Below are 25,528 nucleotides of genomic sequence, written 5' to 3'. Positions count from 1 at the left end.
TCAGTGCTCACTGTTTTGGTTAGGTCTTGATTTGAAAAGCCATTTCTTCAAGACAAAAAATATCTAGTGTCTAATTATAACCAAAACTGGAATAAGTATATTAGAAGGTGCAGTCCAAAAACTGTGCTTAATCTCCTCTGTAAATACTAGACTCTAGGCAGATATGAAAATAATGTAGTAAACAAAAACATGTTAACATGCAGGCCATGTTAGAGTTTCTTTTAAAAGCATGCAAGTCAAGAAAGTGATGTACTATGGATAGATAAGTATTCTTACTTTTGACTGTTCAGGGAAACCAATCAGAATTACAATAAGATGATCAGCAACATGGGATCCAGCGTCCAGAGGAATAGGCATACAGGGTGCAGGTGAGTTCACACACACCACTCCATGAGTGAGGGATCCCAACAGAAGCCATGACAGGAGGCGGATGTGTGAAACACATTCGATAAATTCTTTAGGCCTGTTAAAAAGGGATACTGTTAGGATTTGTCCACATGTTGATGAGCCTCTTTGGAACTCATTCCACCACAAGAACTATGCACAAGTTAAAGCATATGTTGGGGCCTAATGGTACAAGTTGCAGAAAGGCATAAGAAGTCCATTTACAGAGATGTTTTTTTAACACTAAACTTTTTTGGCTGAAAAGGACAATTGTTCAATTTTAACTTATTATTTACACAGAGTGGATTGAATATAAAACAAGATTACAAATGAGAACCACATTTAGCAGTTGCCAACCTGCATCTGCCATCCTTACCCTTGTTGCATTGCTGAAGGCGGGTGGTACAACCAAGGTAAATACCGGATAACTGCTTTATTGTCCCTATGGTTTCCTCTTGTTATCTCCATTGCAGCAATCTGAGCAAGACCAACTTTAAGATGACCTCCAAATGTGTCTTCATGTAAAGGCTGGGAGCAAGTCTTCATGTGACTCTGCATGAGTAGCCCAAAACACATTGGAGAGGGACAGTTATCTAACAGAAGACTAGTCTATTAGTGGCCACAAGTCATTAGGTTGAGAGAAACAAATGGATCGATAGTATCGAAATGGGTAAGCCCCTGGCATATAACAGACTTTCAGGTGAATTAAGCTAATACTGAAAAACTATTGTGGAACTGACCAAATGTGATTTTCCTCTGCATAATTATTATCTGTTATTTATATAGCATCACTTATATAACAAAACATTTCTGTAGCCCTTTTACATAGATTTTGTATCACTTACATCATTCACTTCCCCAGTGAAGCTTACAACGTAAGGTCAATATCACATTCACACACTCTATGGTCAGTTTTACCATGTGCCAATTAACCTGACTGTATTTACTTGAAGTGTGGGCGGAAACAGATGCAACCACAGGAAACCCATGCAGACTTGGGAGAATTAAATCAATGCTCATACCTTCAGCTTGGTTAAAGTATGCATGTCTGCTATAAAGTCCAACAGTTCACCGATGTACTGCCTCGTGCACTCCATGGCTGCTGTACCACACTGAAAAAAATAATGCTCTCATAAGAAAATATGTCCTTTATTATGACTAATTCATTAGCTTAAATGTAAAAAGCAACACTGTAAAAGCAATAATAAAATATTTTTGGAATTGTACTGTATTGTGTATTAGAGTGTGGGAATGTCTGTCTGGAGATGAGGGAATGCTTCATTTGTGATTATTGCAATAGGTGTCCAAAAAACCCCTATGCATATGTTCTGGACATATAGAAATACAGGTGTTGTGATTTAAAGAAAATCAGTAAAAAACACATGGCTAAAGTAGGGCTAACCCATTTTTATCCCTATCAATTAGATGACGCAAATCTCCAGGACAATAAACCAATATTTACCTATTTATCAACTCTAGAAACAAACCAGCACTCACAGGATTTAAAAAAAGAAAAATAAATAATGTGAAATCAGATCTTTATGAAGTTTATATATATATATATATATATATATATATATATATATATATATATATATATATATACAGTGTATATATATATATATATATATATATATATATATATATATATATATATGCTGAACTAAACAAATTAACCCAGCACTATCATTATACAACTTTAAGGAACAATTGGATTAAAGAGAACTTATCTGAATTTGGCAAAAAGAGACACTTTTGGTTACATGGTTTGTACAAAGTATGCATAAGCTGATGCGCCCCGCCAAGGCAGTGTCCATGCATCACTCCTACCTAAGTGAAAAAGGGTATTTTCTTTGGGAGGAGAAAGACCTCCCTCCTCTTAATTCAGATAAGTTCTCTTTAATCCAATTGTTCCTTAAAGTTGTATAATGATAGTGCTGGGTTAATTTGTTTAGTTCAGTATATGATATAAGCCACACACCCATGCACCAGACTGATTTTAATTGCAACACATGGATGAGCTGCATTTTTTGTTTTTGTATATTCTATAAAGGAAAGTGGCTTTCCCTTTAATGCTTGCTCTCCCAACCCCCGCCCCTCTAAACACAGTCCTACAGATTACTTAAAAGCCCATAATGCTGAATGTTTCTTTGGAAGAGGTCATGCCAAATAAAGAGAGAAGCAGGTATGGTCTTTCTCCTCCCAAAGAAAATACCCTTTTTCACTTAGGTAGGAGTGATGCATGGACACTGCCTTGGCGGGGCGCATCAGCTTATGCATACTTTGTACAAACCATGTAACCAAAAGTGTTTCTTTTTGCCAAATTCAGATAGGTTCTCTTTAATCCAATTGTTCCTTAAAGTTGTATAATGATAGTGCTGGGTTAATTTGTTTAGTTCAGTATATGATATAAGCCACACACCCATGCACCAGACTGATTTTAATTGCAACACATGGATGAGCTGCATTTTTTGTTTTTGTATATATATATATATATATATATATATATATATATATATATATATTGTAGTATGAATGAACAGTTATAAAAGTCATAAAGGGTATGAAGCACTCCACTTGAAACTCATACTGTATGAATTTTTAACATTAGTGCCATCTCTCGAGGAGTGAGTGATTGGTTTTAACGACTTTTAGTATGAAGCATGAATAAAGAAACATTTACAGTATATTTGTCCTTTTATAACTGTTCATGGGTTTACTTTTTTCTGAGTTGAGTATATGAACACAGTCCCAGCACTAAATCTTTTTTCTGTGGCTCTTATGTAAAAAATTAACTGTATCACTTGTAGCATTTCATTCTTAGATGAAACCCCCACAGCACCCTACAACTGGTACACATGATTTATTTCAAGGTTCTACAAAATATAGGAGAAGCCGGTATTAGCCCAAATACAGTACATGGCCTGCATAGTCTACATGGACAGAAATACTAGTCTCACAGAATATAAAAAACTTATTTATTTGGAACTTATGTAAAAAGCACATAAAAACATTAATTTGAAAAATGCACTCTGGTTTTTCTGGAGGGAAAAAAATTGTTTAATGCACCAAACCTTATAACTGTATATTAAATTGGATTAATTAAATAACAGGGATGACTATCTGTTGAATGTTAGTGATCCTATAACAAGATTTGGGTTGTTATCTCTCTTCGGGAAAATGTCACTCTCCTGCGGCTTGGTCTGTTATTATATGTATGTATTATATAATGTATCTCTTCTTGAATGGTAGCACCAGGCTCATAGAGACATTAGAAGCATCAGGCACCACAATGTCTCCTTGTCATTCATACATTTAGTATTGTCTCTGTAAGATTTATTAATAATGCCTGCTTGTAATATCTATGGAAATAGACATGATAAGGTTAGGTTTCTTTCCACCAAACACATTTCAAGAATAAAATTAACTCCTATTTTATAAATACATGTTTCTGTCAGGTAATGATACTTTATGGCAACACAGAAACCTTTTACAGAGGATTTTTTAAAGTCAGGGTTTATAAAAGGTTTTGAAAGTTAATTTTTGTAAATAAGTCTTAAATGTTCCTCTGTGTAGTTTATTTTAGTTTTGTGTGATAAATATGTTTGTTTTCACCACCTACTAGAAAACCTGTACGGGAGACAGGAGAAAAAAACGAAGAACACATAAAATGGGGTATACAAGGACCTTGATTGCAAGAACTTACACTTATTATTCAATTAGTAGAAGTAAATTAACCCTGCATTGCTTTGGTGGTTATATTCCTTTATTTTAACAAAACTACAAAGTGGATCAATTGGTCTTAACTGGATCAATAATTTATCTAATTCCAATATATGATTGTGCTCTCTCCATCATCAGTTCATATAGTATAGATTATATAAATTAGTGTATATTAAATTCGTTAAAACTAAAGTGCTTTGTGGTAATCAAACCAATGATGAATTCATCCAACTAAATATAAATATAAAGTGTTCTGTGCATATCAACCATTGATAAATTCATCCGAACAACTGATATTGTTCCCACAGAAGGAATAGTGTTGCACTGTGTGTAAGGAATGCATTGCTGAAATCACACAGAATTCTCCCTTCATCCTGGTCCATCCATAGCTTGACTTCCACACAGATATTTGATTGGCACTTAGACAATTCATCTGACTGGTTCTAGTTTTGCATGTCCCTGTCTTTTGACTTTACAGATATGTTTTTTTTGTTAGCAAGGTAAACATAATTCTTGTGGTTAAACGGAATGTTCTGTTAACTGCCACTGGTACTTAAAGGGTTGCACATTGGCAAGTCTGAAATCATAGCAATGCATGCAGATTTCTCTTTCCTATTTTATGTTAATATAAAACTTCAATGTGGTGAACTGTACCCCCACTGTCTAATAAAATGCTATGCCTGTCAGTTTGCTTGACAGGGTAACAACAGTAAAATAAGGTCACTGGCAGCCCTGTCAGAAGTGCCCAGACATCCTGTGCAGTTGCCAGCAAAAGAATCATGAAAGGTAGGCTTCCCATCCTCAGCATAACAAGATTCTCTTTTACAGCTAGGCTTTTCAGTACAAAAGCTGGCAAATTAGTTCTGTAAATTCTTCAGAATATTTATACAGGCTGCTACAGCAACCTAAACGTGCACATAAAGGGGCAATTCATATGAGAGATTCACCTTACATGCATTTTCTGCTGTCCAAGAATTCTATTTTTCTAATAGACAGTTCCTGTTGGACATGATTGCATTTATAAATATGAGTGCAGACACTTTTTCTGGAAACCCCATATAATTATTTATACATTTACAAAGCAGGAGTGGGTATTTTGCTGCTTTCCTGTGGGTTATCAACCAGATCAACAGAACAGAATATTCCTTCCTGTAGTAGGTTTGCTCACACAACTATAAAGGGACAAGGAGAGTCATCAGCCAACCCAGGGCAGTGTTTTTTGTTTTGTTTAGGTGGTGTTTCTTTTGTTTTAACAACAAACAACAGTCCGTACAGTGTTTTTGATCATTCAAAACACTCACTTATTGGCGCTACAAAAGGACTGCCTGTCTGAAGTTAAATAAACATATATTGATATCTTTAGAAATTCATTGCTTACTTGTATTTGTCCCAGGCATAAAGGGTGGTAAAGTTGTAAACACCCTACTGAAAAGCCACAATAAGAGTACCAGTAAGAGCATTCTGTTACTGCCATTGGCATTTACAATATAGTGGCATTTTGGCCACAATACAAACACAACAGTTAGAGAATCCTGAAAACCTTTTCTGAAAACACGTTCTCTCATTGCCAGTAAGGTCAGATTTGAACAAGATCAGCAAGTTAAAGGGATAATGTCATGGGAAAAAAAAAATTCAGAATGAATCAGTTAATAGTGCTGCTCCAGCAGAATTCTGCACTGAAATCCATTTCTCAAAAGATCAAACAGATTTTTTTATATTCAATTTTAAATTCTGATATGGGGCTAGACATTTTGTCAATTTCCCAGCTGCCCCCAGTCATGTGACTTGTGCCTGCACAAGAGAGAAATGCTTTCTGGCAGGCTGCTGTTTTTCCTTCTCAATGTAACTGAATGTGTCTCAGTGGGACATGGGTTTTTACTATTGAGTGTTGTTCTTAGATCTACCAGGCAGCTGTTATCTTGTGTTAGGGAGCTGTTATCTGGTTACCTTCCCATTGTTCTTTTGTTTGGCTGCTGGGGGGAAAAGGGAGGGGGTGATATCACTCCAACTTGCAGTACAGCAGTAAAGAGTGATTGAAGTTTATCAGAGCACAAGTCACATGACTTGGGGCAGCTGGGAAAATGACAATATGGCTAGCCCCATGTCAGATTTCAAAATTCAATATAAAAAAATCAGTTTGCTCTTTTGAGAAATGAATTTCAGTGCAGAAATCTGCTGGAAAAGCACTATTAACTGATTCATTTTGGAAATTTTTTTTTTCCCATGACAGTATCCCTTTAAACACAGTCTAGAACACAGATATATACACTGTACAGTGTCAGTAGCTAGTGGGAAATTAAGCAGAATCCCTTTTCAAGAGGTCATACATTATATTTAATAGCATCTCTTTCAGTACATAGCAACTACTCTAATCCAGACTAGAAATCACCTTAAGTTTTGTATAGGGTCATGTGTGTTGAAATACTAATTTTGAGACTGGTCTATAATTAGTCAACAGTTTAAGATGTGGTTCCACCACTGGTTCTACACTATCATTGTGTAGAGAAAGCACAGTGTAAGTTTGGTTTGAACTGGTCTAATGAGATCCATACAGCAAATGATATTATTTTTGTTCATGCACAGCAGTAATCTTATTTGTTTTAAGAGTTCCAGCCTTGCTAGTAGGCACAGCAGGTAAAAGTAGACTTAAAACAAGATGGTTTATAACCATTTCAACAATGTGTAACAACTGTCACTGTCTATGTCTATATTTCTCACTTGACACAGTTAATACTTTGTCATGCAATTGTTTTTCATGCATGTCTTTAAATCAAGATGCAGGTGCAGGACATCTGTTGGCAGAACCTGGACGTTTCCTTAAGGAGGTAGGTAAACAAGGAATAGTGACTAGAGTTGTAAGCTAACAACACCTCCATTGCTATACAATAAAGGATTTATTGCCCATATTGAAAAAAAAGGAGAATTTCCTTTATTGACAATTTCTTGGTAACTTGTCATCAAACCAATCACTGACACCAATGAAGATGCATAATTTAGGAAATCCTACAACATATGTCATTACAGTTTTTCCAACCAGGGTAGTAATAGATCACATGAATCCAACCCTGTTCCTATTAAGATACACATATAAATGATATCCAAAGTCTATATGAGAGGGAAATAATGTTTAACAAAGATATAAAACAGATGGCTATAATTTCTTTTTAGACCAGTCGAGTGCTAGATAATTAGCTAAAATTGAATATCTAATTTGCACCTGGTTTCTGTTAAAGAGGCTAGAGTAGAGGTTAGCATTGCTGTCTTGCAATTTTGTTGGAGATTGTATGTTCTGCCCTATGTTTGTTTGAGATTCCTCTAGTTCTACATTTTGCCATAGTCCAACATTGAAAAACTAGATACTCACAAACTGTTAGTGTGTCACATGTGGCTAAAAGTAGTTTCCATTACTGAATGCATTTTATAAAGATTACTCTAACACGACAGTTATTGAGCCTGACAAGTGAAAACAAGTATTTGTTTGTATATAACATATGTAACCATATTAAAACACTTCTAGGAAAGAAAGAAGGACTGAAAAAGCATATCAGCATTTTAATGACATTTTTAAATGGCAGTAAATAACCAAGAGGGGTAAGAAATGGAAATGTAAAGTATGACTTACCCCGGGTAAAGAAGCAATCATCTGTTTATGTATTATTGTTGACTCAGCTAGCTTTGTTCCGACATCTGTGCAAATAAACTAAAAACAAATTCTGATTTAAGCAACTGCAGCATTACTGCTATTATATATATTGTACTTCATAACTATTTCACTTAATTACTGCACAAAACTGAGCAACCGCCATGCATTTAATGGCTTGGTTACCCAAGCATAAGGTATGGAGCTTAGCCTAGCTGATATTATTTCTACATTTTCAATCCTATAGGCTATTGCTAGGTAAAGCACAGCCAGATGTGTGTTGAAATTGAAAATGTTAAAGCAAAAAATGGCTCCTTGGGAATTCTGATTTGCATACACAAAGTGGGTGATGCTTTGGTCACAGTTTATGCTGTCCCTACTAAGATATGTTTGTGAAACCACTAAACGGCCTTTACATTTGCTCTTCAAAATCTCACACATAAAACTGATGAGCAACAGTGAATCTGGTGTTGAGCTGAGCTCTGATCAACACTAACCATATGTTATTATGTTTTCAAAAGTATGGATAAAATAAAAAAAAATCATTTAAACTCCCTCCCAGGAATCCGGTTTTGATATTTATTTATATGCAATATTAAACCATTTTTGTAAACAGAATCTCACACACCGATTTGTTTTTGCTCCAGCCTTTAATCACATTAAAAGGTTTTACATGACTGGCTGAACTCTGAATAGATTAGCTGATTAGACAAGCCAATTTTTTTCTAAATGTAATTAATTTTTTCCTTTTTAAGAGGTCAAGTATAGCCAACTGTTTACCTGAACAAGGAGCAGAAGGTTTGTGTCGGGCAAAGGAGACTTTAATTTTAAAGCCTGCAAAAGGTCTAAGATGACACTCCGAGTCAAGTAGAATTTATCTCTTTCCTGCAAAACAAATAAATGGATGTCTAGACCAAATACAGTGAAAGCATTTGTTTTAATCATTTCCTTGCTGAAATGTTCATAATACAGAAACTGCTCACTGATCATTTGCATAGACATGATCGTTTTCCTACCTATTACCACTGTGTAATATAGTTTTATTTGGTGTCAATTTCAGGTTTTTATTGTTGCGAGACAGCAATTCTGCATACACAAACCCCATACCATCAGTTTCATATTTTTAAAAGAAGCTGCATATGGAATATTTATCTATTTCTAGTATGCATTCTTTAAACCATACCTATTAACTTGTTTACAAATGTAGACTCAAGAATACATTCTCTTCATATTTGTATAAAGGAGACGGTAGATCGGCAATGGTCCACCTTTTTAATGACACTCCCTACACACTCCGAGGATTCTGGTATTTTGCTCTAAAGTTATCTCAGACCATTGTCTACCTTGGTACACAATTTATTATCAGTATTTCTTTTTCAAAAAAATCCATCTTGATCACTTTCTGCTGCCAATGAAATGATGGATTTAAAAACTGGGAAAGCTCTTGAGAACTGGCATTGTCAGACCACAAAGAAGACAAATTCACCAGTCTCAAAAATATTCATTACTGTGTGATAGATGGATAAAGCAAAACCATGGATGATAAACATCATCAGTTTTCTCCACTAGTGATAGACAAACTCAAAACTCAAATAACAATGGATATTTTGGATTGCGGCACCATTTATATAAAATAACACATATTTGGATATAAAACATATCTGCTATATCTGCATTAGGAGAATTAGGAGAAATTCACTAACTCTACATCATAAGCCAACAACACTAATAGTTTGGTCTTTTTTCACAATTATTTTAACAGTCATCCATATACATGCATTATTGGTTTCTTTTATTGGGAACACCTCCTTTATTACCTACATAGCAGCTTTTAAATTTATAAGCAGCGTGTTGTAGTCTCACAAAAATAAAAACATTTTATCTCCTCCTTTAACTCACAGCAAGAAAAATCAATATTATTGACCATCTGCTGCATTAGCATAATTTCTAATTAGTGAAAACCCTTTCTGTTTGCTGAATTGCCTCAGATTACTCATTGATTTGTACTTTTTATTTAACCTGCTTACTTATCATTACATAGCAACTGTACTTTAGAATCATCTGCAGGAACAGCTGGGTAATGCAATGTAAATTCCCACGGTTCTGCTCTCTGACATAAAGCACCGTAATTTTTTTTACATATACAGCATCAATTAAAACTAGGGGGGGCAGGCAGTTTGGTTGATTGGAAAAAATGGTACATTTCCTCCTTCGTCTGGTTGGAAACCCTGAGGATTCATTAATAGCAGGATTCAGACATACAAAGCTACCCTTTAACAAATTTGAAATCGAGTGACTAATACCACACTGCAGTTCTAAATCCAATGGTGGAGAGTGGTTTTATATTTTTCAGTTGATGCCCTTGAAGAGGTACTGTTTTCAGGCATAGTCGTATTCCTTGCTCACCCCAATTTATCACAACTTGCCATTATTTAGCCTCCATTTAAATACCATAAATTCTAAATTTTAGTGATCTAAATTGTGATGACAGCTAAATAAGTTTGTCAGGGTAAATTTTGTTTCTTGCTAAATAATTCTTACTTATCATTTTAAAACTGTAGATCAACATCAATTTTTCAACATCACAATAGAATCCTCTACTTAGGGCCCTCATTCAGTTAAAATAGAATATTAATTAAGAGTTTTGCTGTGCAGTGGGCTTTGCAGGAGATGCTGATCTCTCTGGCAGACAAGTAAGCTCCCATGATACCTATTACTCAGCCCAGGTTTACTGCCACCCAGGAGTCAGGGGCTCAGGGAATAAGATAAATCAATTTTTGAAAAGCTAAATTAATTTCACTGAATCATTCACTGCTGGGTTATAACTGTTATATACACACATTGTACCTTTGTAAATGCTCGGTAACACAAGCCACACAGTTCTACTAGGTAAGCCAGGGTGAATACTCCATTCTGAATCACAAAACTTAGAAGCTTAGAAAAGGGTTCCAGCAGGCTCTGCAAACAAAGAATCAATAAGTGCATCTTCCAAGACAATAAATAGGATTAAACTACAGCCTTTTAGAAAGGACCATTAATTTTAACTTGAGAGTGTGTCTAGGGAAGGCTGACTCTTCATTTTCACACAAAGGCGTTGATCTTGTAAATTATCAGGAAACACAGCTAAAGTGCAATCCCCATTGGCAAGAGGGTGCATAGCATTCAGTAGTTTCAGACTTCTTGTATTAAATCTATAACATTGATAGGCAAAAGGTATGACAATAAACATGAAACTAATTGTCACGCTGATGGTACCTTCTTTTATGAAGCATTATAGAATACATTACACAAGGACTTATATTTTAAAGGCAATATCACAGGGCACTGCTGTGTATAAAGCACCTGCACCTAGCACTAATGCTTAAATTGTGCTGCTTCCATTAATGTGAATAAGGTGCAAGAGTAGACCCCTATGCTGCGGTGCAAGACATATATTTTACACTTTCCATGTATGTCATCTTTACAAAACATCTGTTTATTCTGTAAGCTTTGTTTGTTAATTTATTGTAAGGTCTGTTCCTTGTAAAATAATTGCAACTTTCTGGCACTATATATAAGTAAAAAGAGGCAGTGTAAAAGTGTACAAAACAAAGGGGAAATCTGAAGAACAATTTGTTAATTAAACAATGACATTGAAAAGTATAGCAATGAAATATACGATTTTGTTGGAGATTTTGTACATTTTTATATTTTTAGCAGAGGTCAAGGATGAAAAACCTGGGCTTGTTAATTGTAATTTAAGACTTTTCTTCTGTTGGCTGACAAATTTTCTATATCAACAATATAGAAATTAAAAATGGGTAAATATACCACAGTTATAGGAAAATATGTTGGAATAGCTTATTCTGGGCAAGGAGCCTTATTTATATTTGCATGTTTATTTGAGAAAGGAAGATATGATTTAGCAAAAGGATGCAAAATGCCAAATACAGCAAGTGCAAATTTGTGTTAAAGGCAAAGAAACCCTGATTTACTAGATTGAAACTAATCTACAGTGCATGGAGTAGCTACAGTGCATGGAGTAGCTACAGTTTTCAAACTTGCCCTGTTTAGTTCAAGAAATAACAAAAAGCCTTTTTTTGGATTACCCATAACATAACAGGCAAAAAGTATGTTCTGCACAAACCCTATTCATTGAACTCATGTAAAAAAAAGGGGGTATACATTGTCCCTTTAAGTACAGGGCTCCTTTTGTGTCCAAACACCTGTTGCACCTATGTAGATTCAACCTGTCCATCCGTGCACTGTGCATTTGTATCTTAGCTTTACAGTTTAGAGATTTTAGAGACTCTTAATGAAAAACACAATATTTATTTGCACAGGTCTGAAAACTTAGAATTAAATTCAATCTCATTTTAGGGGCATATTTACTAAGCTTGAGTGAAGGATTTGAATGAAAAAAACTTCGAATTTCGAAGGTTTTTTTTGCCTACTTCGACCATTGAATTGGCTACTTCGACCTTCGACTACGACTTCGACTTCAATCGAGCTTAAAATCGTTCGACTATTCGACTATTCGATAGTCGAAGTACTGTCTCTTTAAAAAAAACTTTGACTACCTACTTCACCAACTAAAACCTATCGAGCACCAATGTTAGCCTATGGGGGCCTTCCCCATAAGCTTTCCTAGCAATTTCTGATCGAAGGAAAATCGTTCGATCGATGGATTAAAATCCTTTGAATCGCTTGAACGATTTTTCCTTCGATTATTTGATCGAACTAAATGTGGTATATCCTTCGACTTCGATATTCGAAGTCGAAGGATTTTACTTCGATGGTCGAATATCGAGTGTTAATTAACTCTCGATATTCGACCCTTAGTAAATGTGCCCCTAAATGTCCAATACATTGAAAATAGCAAAAATAGCATTATTTATAGAACAACATTGCTGCTAGAATTAGCTATGGACAGACTACTTTTTTTTAAAAAATTAATGACTTCAATTTTTACCAATTTGACACCAGGCCATCTGATTATGAGAAAGCTATGAGAAATGGCTCATTGTCAGTTCAATACAGGCCTGCAAACAGGGTTATGGGTAATACACAACATATTACTGATGGTGAACATCTTCTAATACATCAATAAATGTTATGGTCTTTTAGGGGGTATAGAAATATTATTAAAGGGGAACTATCGTGAAAATGAGAATTTAATATACCCTTCCTCATACTGAAATAAGAAACTTTCTAAATAAAATGAATAAAAAATTCTCCATTGTTTCTGAAATAATCAAGTTTATATTCACTATTCTTCTGTCAGCATCTGATTTTCTTCATTCTCTCTTCTTGCAGCAGTTGGGTGTCAGATATTCATTGACAGTTAGATCCAATATATACTGTATTATAGGGTGGCTTCCTTTCCTAACAGATGTATTAGAGCTCACTTAAATAACTGATTACAGTACAAACAAAATCTATCATAACTGCCATTTGCACAAATTCTGCATGTAGAGAGACATGATGTCTGGTGATTTTAATAGAGTGAGCTCTACTACATCTTCTAGGCAAAAGGAGCCCCCTATAAGATATATTGGATCATTCATCTGACACCCAACTCCTGAATGAAGACAGAATGAGGAGAAACAGATGCTGAGAGAGGAATAGTGAAGATAAACTTTATTATTTAAGAAACTGTACAGAATTTTTAATTGATTGTATTTAGACAGTTTTTTATTTCAGTATGACGAGGCTTATATTGAATTTTCATTATCGCCATAGTTCCCTTTTAAATAGGCTGTTCGCCTTCCAACACTTATTTTGCCAGAAAGAAAGACTTTTTTTCAATGACTTCCTATTATGTATGTGTTACCATTTTTGTAATAATGAAGTTTAGGAGGGAATTTAATATAAGACGCTAACGGGAAAACTATTCGCAATGAGAAAAGTTATGCCTTTGCACGAACAGATTTTGCTTTGCATGAATTTAATATAGCTTTTGCGAACCTGAAAACTGTTTAGCAACCACTTCGGACAGTGGAAGACCGTTTGCTAATTTTATAGTTTGCAACAATGCCCAGTCAATGTAATAAAACTTCTTACTGAAAAAGTCGTTATGTTTGCTCCAAAAGATTACGACACCTTCAAGCACTTCTTAAGAGTGCGCAATTAAAATTCGCAATGCAATAACAGTTTAAGGAACAATATTACATTGCGAGATGTGGCTTTTTAGTCTTATCGGTGCGAATTGTTTTACGCTTTGTGACTTTAATTACATTAAAGTTAAATTGCTTATGTCATTCTGAAGCAGCTTTGGGGGGTCACCAAACCTGTAAACTGTTCTAATATGATACATTAATTGCTACATTTCTTAGGCAGCTGATATAATTAATACAATGGTTGCTAATTTTCCAAAGATACTGCTGAGAAATGTATCAATTAATGTAGCAAATTGTAACATAGTCTGTTGTAACAGAACAGATTCTGTATCAGATCTGCACCTGGATTATTGAGCTGCCAGATTGAAACGCCAGAGACAGGAACATTAAACTTTTCATTTAAAAATTCTGGAAAAAAAAATAAAACATGGAAAGCAATTGAAAAAAAGTCTACATTTCTGGTGAATCTGAAAACAACTGAACAAAAGTGTTTGGAATGTGAACAACCCCTTGAAAAAGTAGAGGACTTTACCTTCTTAGCCCTGCAATCTGCTGTATGTGTATAAAGCTAATAAACTAGCTACATTTAGAATGGCAAACTGATTGACTAGGAAACAATTCTTCTACATACCCTGGTGGCATTGGAAGTTGGGATCTTCAGCAAACAAATCATTATTCTCAGGCTGGAGTCCAGGGAACACTTGGGAAAAGATAATATTTTCTGTTTAGCTGTTTAATCCAATGCATGAGTTTTATGACCAAGATTCCCACAGGATGTATTTTGTCTAATGTGGATGGTTAATGTCCCAAAGGAGTAGATCTGATAGTGTGAACTATGAACCCCTCTTATTTAGAAATCTGCTAATATCTTATACATGCTGAGAATAGACATCAGTAGATCAGATTTTGTGTCAGAAAAGACTAACTGAGATCCAATAGTATAGAAGGGTGGTGTGTCTAAACTTCATCTCCAAGTGTCTGTAGAGCCAAGAGCCAGATTGGTATGGTCATCCTTACAAAATATGAGCCTTTAAATTACAAAATATACAGCCTTTAAATTATAACATCTTGTAATTAGGGCCCTCATATCCTACTGTTGATTCTATAAGCCTTGTTTGTTAACTTATTGTAAGAACCCTCTTCCTTATAAAATTATTGTAACTTCTGGCACTATATAAAGTTGAAATGATGATGATGAAGATGATGATGATAATACTGGTGAAACACTGGTGAAAAGATAACAGTATTTTCAGCTTAGTCGTATTTCCCATTTCCTGACATGGACTTGGCTAGACAAACGGAGTGCGTTACCTTAAGTGGGAGAACAGAAGGGAGTTTGGTGAAAAAGGTCTGAAACTGGTTACAGATGGTGGTCCAGAGATTGCTAGGGGAATCCATTGGAAGTGCTTCCATGAATGTAGCAATATTGTCTAAACATCGTAACATTGCCCCACCTGCTGGCAGGTTCTTTTTGTTATTCAGACCCTAAAGAAAATAAATAATGGCAAGTTGAATACAGTTTTAGTATCTGTCAAATGTCAATTTACCTATATATGTTTAATAATATGCTTAAAGGCATACTGTCATGGGAAAACATGTTTTTTTCAAAACGCATCAGTTAATAGTGCTGCTTCAGCAGAATCCTGCACTGAAATCCATTTTTCAAAAGCACAAACAGATTTTTTTATATTTAATTTTGAAATCTGACATGGGGCTAGACATATTGTCAGTTTCCCAGCTGCCCCCAGTCATGTGACTTGTGCTCTGATAAACTTCAGTCACTCTTTACTGCTGTACTGCAAGTTGAAGTGATGTCACCCCCCTCCCTTTCCCCCCCAGCAGCCTAACAACAGAACAATGGGAAGGTAACCAGATAGCAGCTCCCTAACACAAGATAACTGCTCCCTGGTAGATATAAGAACAACAGTCAATAATAAAAGCCAAGTCCCACTGAGACTGATTCAGTTACATTAAGTAGGAGAAATAATAGCCTGCCAGAAAGTAGTTCCATCCTAAAGTGCTTGCACAAGTCAAATGACTGGGACAGCTGGGAAACTGACAATATGTCTAGCCCCATGTCAGATTTCAAAATTGAATATAAAAACATCTGTTTGCTCTTTTAAGAAATGGATTCCAATGCAGAAGTAGCACTTCAATGGAGTAGCACTTTAACTGATGCGTTTTGAAAAAAACATGTTTTCCCATGACATTATCCCTTTAAGTTGTTTCTACCATGTTCAAGGTAGAGCAGGTTTAAGGTATCAAAATAATAATAATAGTAGCATGCATATACATAATATCATGTAATTCCTTATCTCATCAAATCACACTAAGCAAAGCTATGATAAGACCAGCTGTACCATTATTATATGGGTACAAATGCCATGAAGCAATATATTAGATATCTGATCCTAGCAGGGAGGATATGAAGTAGCTTATGAGATGCTAATGTAACTGCAGTCAAACCGAATTGGTGCTCTTTATAAACTGGCGCATCTTGGAAGTTTCACAGAGGCATTTGCAAAGTTGATACACCAAAATTTGTCACCCTGATTTTTCATCTTATTATAAACTTTCAAATAAAAGGCGATCAGTTTCAACTTGAGCTAATAGTTGGTATAAAATATTGTTTATTTGTATAATATACTAATTCGTAATCAGAAACATAGAAAGCCAGTCTAAATAAACTCAACACAATTCTTTTAGACTGGAATCTTGTAGCAGGGATGTATCTACTATTTTATCTCAAATTGGTCGGTCTTGTTAAGGTGTTAACTAAAATAGAGTTAAAGTCCTTTCATGTACAGTAAATGAAAAATAAGCATTTATAATTATGTTCTTCACACTTTAAAACACAAACATTTCTTTTATCACAACTTACTTCTAAGAGTTGGCTCAAAGCAGCAAAAGAGCTGAGTTCACTGAAATCCATGAGAGAGTTAGCTAGAGTCCGCAGGAAGCTCCAATCTGTGAAATACAAAAGAGTGCAATGAGTTGGCTCCCAACCCAAAAGATATTATGAATCTCAGCAGAATTAATTTCTGTTCTGCACGTTACCTTTGATATTGCTCTGGAACAGCTGGGTAAATATACCATTGGGAGCGAGCTGATGGAATACACATCGAAGAAACTGCTTAGCCACCCCTGCAGCATTACCAGGAATCATCATGCTATGGGAGACATAAAGGCAACTTTTAATTTCTAGATAACAAAAGTGCTCCAGAGTCCCATGCAAGGAAATCTGTATAACTCTTCTCTCTCTCAGCTAAACCTATATACAGTGGCTATATATCTCATAATTCATTTGCAGATTCTCCCTCAGAGCCAGATGTATTCTATGAAACAATTCAATAAAACAATTTTCACAATGGAAGTATTAGATCTAATTTATATAATTCTGGATTCCTCAATTCAATCCTTAACAAATCTGCCCCGAAATAAACATTCATCCATAATCTTTCCCTGATTGGAGTTTAGTCTGCACCACATTCAGGCCCCTAGATCAAAATTAGACAATGACATTCTAGTGCCACTAAGCACTCAGTGTGCACTCAGTGTGGCATAGATCAGAGAATGCTGGAAAAACAGAAGCTATGGTGCCAGTGAGATGGAATCATTATGCCTAAACCATATATTTTATGATCTAAGACAATTAAAGAGTTAGGGGGGTTATTTCCCAAATTCCCTTCCATGAATTTATCAATATTTTTTCTCAAAAAAAGCAAACCAACAAAACATTGCAACAAAATAGAGCAACAACTCATATTGTATAATTGACACTCCGAAAACATGATTTTATTGAATTGTCTCTTCAAAAGTTGACTTTTTTGGATTATCGGACAAAAACCCAGACTTTATTATCAAGCACAGATCACAAGGTCAAGAAACAACTTCGAGGACATCTGCGATTAACTTATACATGACCACTAAAGGTTTGAGATGGAGTATTTTCGGATTTGGATTTTTAGCAGCTTTGGGGTATAATAAATCTCTAAACTTAGAGCTTTCCCCTTTAAATCCTCGACCAGATAAATTTGAGGTTTAATAAATGGGCCCTTAAATGTCTGATCAGATGTTACAGGTCACTCCTTTGAGATAAATCTGGATCATTTTATCTGCCCCAGAGACCTGCAGAGCTACTTCTAGTTGTTCTTATAATATAGAACATTTAATGCAAATTCTTGCTCTATTTTGTGAAAGAGCAATAAGCGTATCAAATCATGGCCCATATTAAACTAAAAGGACACGCTCTAGTTTTACTGATTTCTGGGCCACTGTGATCTAATTCCACCTATAGTTATGTGTTCGGAAACATTACATGCATAGTCTATGAAACTGGAGAACTCAGTCACGATTTTTCATTTTGATGGTAATTAATTAATCTCATTACTGACACTGAGCCAGTTACATGACTAAGTGAAATCCTTTAGTTGAAAGGCTAGATATTAGTATTATTTTTATAATAACAATTTGGATACAGGGAAAAAGCTGACATTACATCAAGGATGCATAAGACGGGTTTAGCGGTACGACTAACCCATTTACTAAATAGAAGTGTGTCAAGAGAGATAGCTTGGTCAAAAATAACTTCCCTCTACTTTCCTTTTTTAGCAGTGAAATTAACCCCTTTGCAGCTAATGTCCTTGTCATTCTCCATCTATACTTCAAATAGGAACACAACTGCAAGAGCAAACAAATTTTCAGGCAATAAAGTAAATTACCAATGGGAAAACATATGGTGCATTTCATTTTACAAAGTACATGTAACTTGTGCATAATGCATCAGAGCAGGCATGGTGGGTGCATTAGTGCTCCCCACAAGAACTCCCAAGTACAAGGTGTAGCTACGGGCAGAAGTACCTTTAGGGTACTGGCACACTGGAGATTTGTTGCCTGCAGTAGAGCAGAGTTAAAGCGCCCCCCATGTGCCAGTACCATAAATGTACTTGTGCCCATACCTACTCCTTGAACTTGCAAGTTTTTGTGGAGAGCACCAATACACTTACCAAGCCTGCTCTGATGCATTATACACATGTACATGTATTAATGGAAGAGAACCCTATAATTACAACCAGATGTGGAAATTCCAGTGTTTCACTACTATGGTGTTAGGTAAATGGGTGCTACAAGTCAAGTCAATTGCACCTTTCATGGTGAAATCCTGGAGGGATTCGGTTAATAGATGCTACTGACTTGTAGCAAAGGAATCACACACTATTGTAACATTATTAATGCCAGGGGCACGGGGCTGGCAAAAGTAACATCATCCAAACTATGAAAATGCTAGTTTCAATTTGTACAAAATTCGTGAAGTTTGAGTTTGCATATATTTGCAAATCAAATTCACGTGGCTAAATAATTTTACTTTGGAATTCTAGGACACAACTACATTGTGGGGAAAAAAATGGTGGTTTGCATTTGAAAACTACATTCAAAAGAAAAACTTAAGCTGCTACGAGTCTCCTGATTTGATAAGAAGTCTGCAACTCTGTTGCCAAAATCAGTTCAGTTGATTAGACTTAGATTTACAGGTATGGAATCTATCTGGAAACCCATTATGCAGAAAGCTCTGAATTACAGAAAGGCTTTCTCCCATAGACTCAATTTTATCCAAATAATCCAATTTTTTAAGACATATATTTCCTTTTTTCTGTAATACTAAAACCGTGCCTTGTACTTGATCCAAAATAAGATATAGTTAGTCCTTATTGAAAACCCCACCTGTTTGGTTTATTTAATGTTTAAATGATATTCTAGTAGACTTAAGGTTTTAAGATCCAAATTACAGAAAGATCAATTATCCAGAAAACCCCAGCATTCTGGATAAAATGTCCCATACCTGTATTATAGTCGAATACTGGGTGGAATTAGCTTATGTCACCAGACTAGGGGGTATCATTATCCAATGTGAAGTTACAGTACATGTGATTTCTAGTGAATGGAATGTGGTAGGGAATGTTAGTCTTCTCATTCATGTAGTTTAGGCTTATGTTATGTATGCATTCCTAAAGTGTGCTCTTTACATAAAACCAGATGCAACGGAGGCAGATTTATAACACAGGTCTGTAAAAAAGCAATTGTATATTATACATCTCAATAAAAACCTCTTATTACCTTTCAGCCTGGTTGGAGAAGTTTGTACTTGATGCCAACCTTAAAGACAAAGCAGAGGAACATCCATACATATCCAAAATAAATGTTTTCCACCACATAAAGAAAAGAAGGCCAAGTGGATGGAAACCTGCTTCTCATAGCCTACTCACATGCATAAAGTAAAGGATTACAAATACCCAAAATAAAAAAAATAATAATACTCAAATTTACATTACATGAGAAGACTGTTCCTACATAAGTGCTTCTTTAGTTCAGTTTTTAAAACTGTCTTTAAAGGGCTCATACAATTAAAGGGCACACACAGATGGGTAAAAATAGCCTACTTGGTACAGCACATTATGTTCAAAATGTTTAGTATGGGTCACTCTTTAAAGAAGCAAAGGGTTAAATGGTCATGCACAGTCTCTCTATAATGACATTTTGCAGCTGGTTGTTGAAGCTCTAAAATGTGCAGGGAAATTCCACACCACCTGTACGAGGACTAAGACTAAAAATTTAAAAACAGTAAAAAATATTTTGATGCTATTGTAGACAGTAAGCTAAGTCTCAATATCAGCACTAATTGGAACCTTCCTTATCGTACCTGTCTGTGAGTTTGTAAAATGTAATATCTTACCTCCCGACAGACTGCATAATATCTAAAAGGAGAGGAGCTGCTAAATCTGGACTGAGGTGAATGAATGTCAGCAGAACAACAATAGCAAGGCCTAGTGTTTCTTCATCGTATTCCTCCAAAACAGCTCCACAATCATGGCACCTGCAATAGGCAGAGGCAGATATAAAATCGACTGGTTTTCCCATGTCCAGGAATGGAACTATTTAAAGTCTTATCCTTCCATACTGACTTGTCAGACATTATTGTTGGTTGATCATCAGTAAAGTCTTCGGGGGCTGGGACAAACATGCTGACAATGCTTGGTGCTGATAAGAGGCTGGATTTGGTTGCTCCTAAAAAGAAAGAAATCAAACCAAATAGTTTCAATGACTCTGAATAAAATCACAATATTGGGAGAGTTTTGGGTAAAGTATGTTGTCTAACTTATTGCCCCTGCAAAACATTCCATAAACTCAAACATTTCCATATGTATTAATTTATTTATAAAACCAACTCATCATCATGTTTTTTTTTTCTTTTAAGTTCATTTCTATACATACTAATATTCAAAATGGGTGCAACGTTTTATTAATACATAAATACACGATAATGTACATGATACATACATGTCATTTTAAGTATTTGCTGTAGTAAACTGTTCAGAATTCTAGAATGGGACTTACCAATCTGTATGTAAGGAATGCTTGTCCTCCCCATAGAAACCTCAGAAATACTCCCAAGAACTTCATGTCCTGCTTTGGGGTCATCTTAAGCAAAATTGTATAAATAATGTTAGTTGGGAGGCTTCATTATTCCTTATCGAAAGAGCAATGTCAAAAAGATAGCATATAGCTAGCAAGCAAGTTATTGTAACAATTTACATTGTAATGGTCACAATTATAACTGCACAAATATAGAACACCAACAAGCCATTCTTGTGTAGGGCGCATTAGTAACTGGGAAACGCTGACATGCAAAAGAGATCCTTTCATGGTACCTTACAGTTAGATCATGATCTTTTCATGAATAAAGAATCTCAGGTGAGATTTTGAGTCTGAGGGATTTCAAAGTGTAGTAAAATGGGTCATAAAGAAACATATATATATATGAATAAAAGCAACTTGTATTTTAATTTGATATAAGTCCCTGAAATGAACATCAGGTCAATAAAATAAAACTTTGCCACAACAAGCTTCTATTGTTCTGTGGCAGTTTTTCAGCAGTGGTTGTTACTGTTTTTATTTAAAAAAAATATAAAATATAGTTATTGAATGCATCCTCTTAAATGTGCACAATCTGCTACAAATAATGGACAGGTCACAGATGAGTAAAAGATAAGAAATATCCACTGTACTTACCAGGATCCCAGTTACTTATGTTATGTGGAGCACTTGATTGGTGTTCCAACTGCCTTTTCATTATTTGGGTCATTGTCATAGCTCCGAGTGAGCCTCTTTTCATCTGTCTGTATTGAGCTGTGATGTATAAGCTTGTATTAGAATATGGGACAGCAAACATTTCCTTTAATTATTACATTTTACAATAAAGATATTTATTTCTTCAAATTTTAATAGTTCAAATTTTAATACTGTTTTAATACTTAAAACAGTATTTAATAAACAGATATGGCACAGTATTGCTTAATATGTCATTAAACACTAAGCTCTGATTGACCTAGTTCGCTTTTTCTGAGGTCATAGGTTTCTATATGAGCTTACATCTTAATTACTACATCATTTGAGTTTCTCATTAGAATGTTTAATCTAAAGTATTCTTCACTGAGAACATGAGTTTAGCAATGTCCTTTTTCAAGCACTTGGGGGCACATTTACTAAGGGTCGAAGTGAATTCTAAGTGAATATTCGAATTCAAAAACTTCGAATTTCGAAGTAATTTTTGCATACTTCGACCATCGAATTTGACTTTGATTCAAAGTGAAAAACTTCGACTTCGAAAATCTAAGTATTGTCTTTAAAAAAGTTAGACTTCGACACTTCGCCACCTTAAACCTGCCGAATTGATATGTTAGCCTATGGGGACCTCCTAGAACCTAAAGCCAACATTTGGCTAAGTTTTTAGAAGTCGAAGTAAAATCGTTCGATCGATCTATGAAATCGTTCGAATCGTTCAAATTGAAGGATTTCATCGTACGATCGAACAATTTGACTTCGACCGAATATGGCCAAATTCGATTAAAAAAAACTTCGACTTCGAATTTCGAAGTAAGAAATTTTTTGCACTTCGAAATTCGACCCTTGATAAATCTGCCCCTTGGTGTTGTTACCTCTGAGAAAAGCTCTCAATATATAAATGCATAAACGTAAATAGTCTGTTTTAAGGAAATAAAGTGTATGTGTCGGTTTATTAAGGGAATAGTTTTGGAACAAGGTTAGGAAGACTTACTGGTCAGGGAGGAGCGGCTGCTAGTCTCAGGGACAACTGCATCCAGGGTCGGGGCAGAAGAGGATTCTCTAGGGATTTCCAAGATGGAAAGCCCTTTTGATTCTGACTCTGTGAAAATGTATACATTTTCTTTTTAAATGTTAAAATACATAAAAGTAACTCATTCATAACAGGAATTTTATATTTATTTATTTCTATTCTTATTTCCCCCCCCCCCCAGTCACTTTATGAATGCAAGAGCATATGGATAAAGCAACTAGCACCTAGATGCATGGTTCTTGTAAAATACATAAAGCTATGATTATTAGCTACCCCTTCAATGCAGTGTGCAATGCAATATTCCTATTTAACATCTTAGAGTGTATAATAAGCATCCTTGTCAAACTTAATGAGAACTGCTCATTGCTCACTGAATGTGACAATGTCAATTTAACAGAGAACCTTAAAGAAAATTACTGTTTTCTTCCTTTTATAAAAGACTTTTCCCATTCCTACCTTCAGGTATCAGAACCAGTGATAGGTCTGATACAATGATAGTTCTGATAAAATTGGATAAGAAAAGCTGCATAAGTGAACTTTGGCAGCCACTTACTTACATCAGAGAAGAAGGATTAATGGTCAAAGAAAATGTAACTATTTGGCCCTTCCGGCAATTTGCTTTATTAATATAGATCTCGTGCAAATGAGAGACTTTATAAATATTATCAATAAAAAATGCTGTACCAAAATATTTGAAATAATCAAAACAGCAAACAGCAGTTTTCCTTAATTCTCCCCCAGTGGGGCAAGCCTCTCAGTTTGGCACCCACTGATGTTCCTGTAACCAAAGGGCATTCCCTTAGTGTGGAGAAGACTACATTTGTTGTACATTCTTCCATGGGTGCTATACGCATGTAAGAACACACCACACCTTGAAAAGCAGTAAAAAAAATGTAGCCTAAGAAACAGCTAATGTGTACAACTAATACTATAAAAACAAGGGATTACTCAAGTATTAAAAGGTAATAGTTCTAATGAGTATGCAATTTCAATATGTGACAAATGTATTAAGTTTTCGTTAACATCAAAATATGGCTAATTGCAAAAGTAAGTTTGAAATGGTTTATCCCCTTATTATGCAATTACCTGTGTCCTTCTGCTCTCCTAGTTTATCTAAAATGTTGAAAGTAATGTCCAAGTACTCTCTCTGTATCGCGCTAACAGCAATCTTTCTTTGTTTCCTTTGCCTGGGAACTATTTGAATTTTAAATTCTGATTCCTCGGCTTCTTCTTTTGGCTCTGCATTTTGCTCTGTGTCTGATTCATTTCCTGGATCTGTTTGATTTTCGGTGTCCTCTGTGACATTTAATGGTACACTCTTTTCTCCAGTATTGTTTTCCTCCATTGCATCCTCAGAGTTGTCATCAAGGGACGTCTCAGCAAGTGCACAGGACTTGCGTAGTTGATCTCTCTTTTGCTTTAGTGTAAGTGGGCTCCCACTTGAGCCATCTTGACCATCCCCTGGCTTAGACAGTTCTTCAAAGTCTTTTTGATCTTCAAGTGAATGGGGAGGGGTATCCTCAATTCGTAAAACTGGATTAAAGCTGAAATCACTGGTACCAAAATCTTTTGAGCAGTCCTCTATGCTTACTTGTACTAAAGGCATCATGCTCAAGCTAAGTACAGAAGCACTGATGGGAGTTGAAGAAGCAGACACAACAATACTGCCATTGTTCATAAGCTGAAATTCTTCATCGTCACTTTCCACTATTCTCAAGGGTGGCAATGGCTCAAATATCAAGGAGTCACTATCAGAGTTTGATAACATAGACTGTTTTTCTGGTCCTGATGTTGAATCAGAAGACAGGTCTATCAGATCCAAATCTTCTCTTGGTGAAGGTGGCTTAGTTGGAGAATCAATTTTCACTTCAAATGTCTCCATGCAACTCAATCTCACCTCAGGTATGACAGGTCTTCTTGTTTCATTGAAACTTTCTCTTGTAGATAAATTCTCATTGGCATCCACATTTTCAGGCCCACTGGATGAGTTTTGCCTACCATAATCATTAACTTTATGAGTAATGGCATGGGTTATATCACACTGATCTATACAGGACTTCCTTCGATGTTCATCTAAGGTAAATAATAATGAGTCTGTGTTACCAATATCAAGGGATTTCTGTTTAAGTGAGCGCAGTCTTTTCTTTTGGATGCCTTCTTCTCTAGCACAGCGCAGAATGCTATCTTGCAAAGCGCCAGGTTCTTTATATTCCGACAGTTCAATGTCACCTTTAACAAAAGAAGGCATCAAATAAATTAATGCAGCTCTCATCGAGGCTCTCAAGCATAGAATTAGTTGCTCTCTTTGCTCCCCCTGTTGAAACACTCCTACCTCAACAGCAATATTATAATACTGTATACTGTATATGGACACAGATACAAAAGGGTATGCATTTTAATGGATATACTGTATAGAATGTGTTTGTTATCACAACAAGTTCTTAAAACTGGTTTATACTGCAGACTCTCTGTAAAGTATCATACAGTTACATGAAACTTTATAATGTAGAGCAGGAATTCCCAACCTTTTTT

The 25,528-nt window shown here is 35.5% G+C and overlaps 1 protein-coding gene across 4 annotated transcripts in view; it reads right to left on the bottom strand.

Annotated features, from left to right (window-relative positions):
* unc79.L (unc-79 homolog, NALCN channel complex subunit L homeolog) overlaps positions 1-25,528 on the bottom strand; it is a 94,234-nt gene that overhangs the window by 8,221 nt on the left and 60,485 nt on the right. For all 4 annotated transcript variants that reach the window (XM_018230447.2, XM_041573020.1, XM_041573019.1 and 1 more), the window contains exons 32-48: positions 24,083-25,225; positions 22,958-23,065; positions 21,913-22,029; positions 21,238-21,321; positions 20,805-20,907; positions 20,576-20,716; positions 19,960-19,998; positions 16,903-17,015; positions 16,727-16,812; positions 15,157-15,330; positions 14,477-14,545; positions 10,595-10,705; positions 8,528-8,632; positions 7,730-7,807; positions 1,407-1,496; positions 761-936; positions 277-463 (exon numbers count right to left, since the gene is read on the bottom strand). In XM_018230447.2, coding sequence (XP_018085936.2) covers positions 277-463; positions 761-936; positions 1,407-1,496; positions 7,730-7,807; positions 8,528-8,632; positions 10,595-10,705; positions 14,477-14,545; positions 15,157-15,330; positions 16,727-16,812; positions 16,903-17,015; positions 19,960-19,998; positions 20,576-20,716; positions 20,805-20,907; positions 21,238-21,321; positions 21,913-22,029; positions 22,958-23,065; positions 24,083-25,225 — 2,924 coding nt within the window. The remainder of the gene's footprint in view (positions 1-276; positions 464-760; positions 937-1,406; positions 1,497-7,729; positions 7,808-8,527; positions 8,633-10,594; positions 10,706-14,476; positions 14,546-15,156; positions 15,331-16,726; positions 16,813-16,902; positions 17,016-19,959; positions 19,999-20,575; positions 20,717-20,804; positions 20,908-21,237; positions 21,322-21,912; positions 22,030-22,957; positions 23,066-24,082; positions 25,226-25,528) is intronic.

The sequence above is a fragment of the Xenopus laevis genome, chromosome 8L, assembly GCF_017654675.1.
Source record: "Xenopus laevis strain J_2021 chromosome 8L, Xenopus_laevis_v10.1, whole genome shotgun sequence".
NCBI lineage: Eukaryota > Metazoa > Chordata > Amphibia > Anura > Pipidae > Xenopus > Xenopus laevis.
Note: the sequence above shows the minus strand (reverse complement) of the source record. Positions and strands in the feature narration are given on the sequence as shown.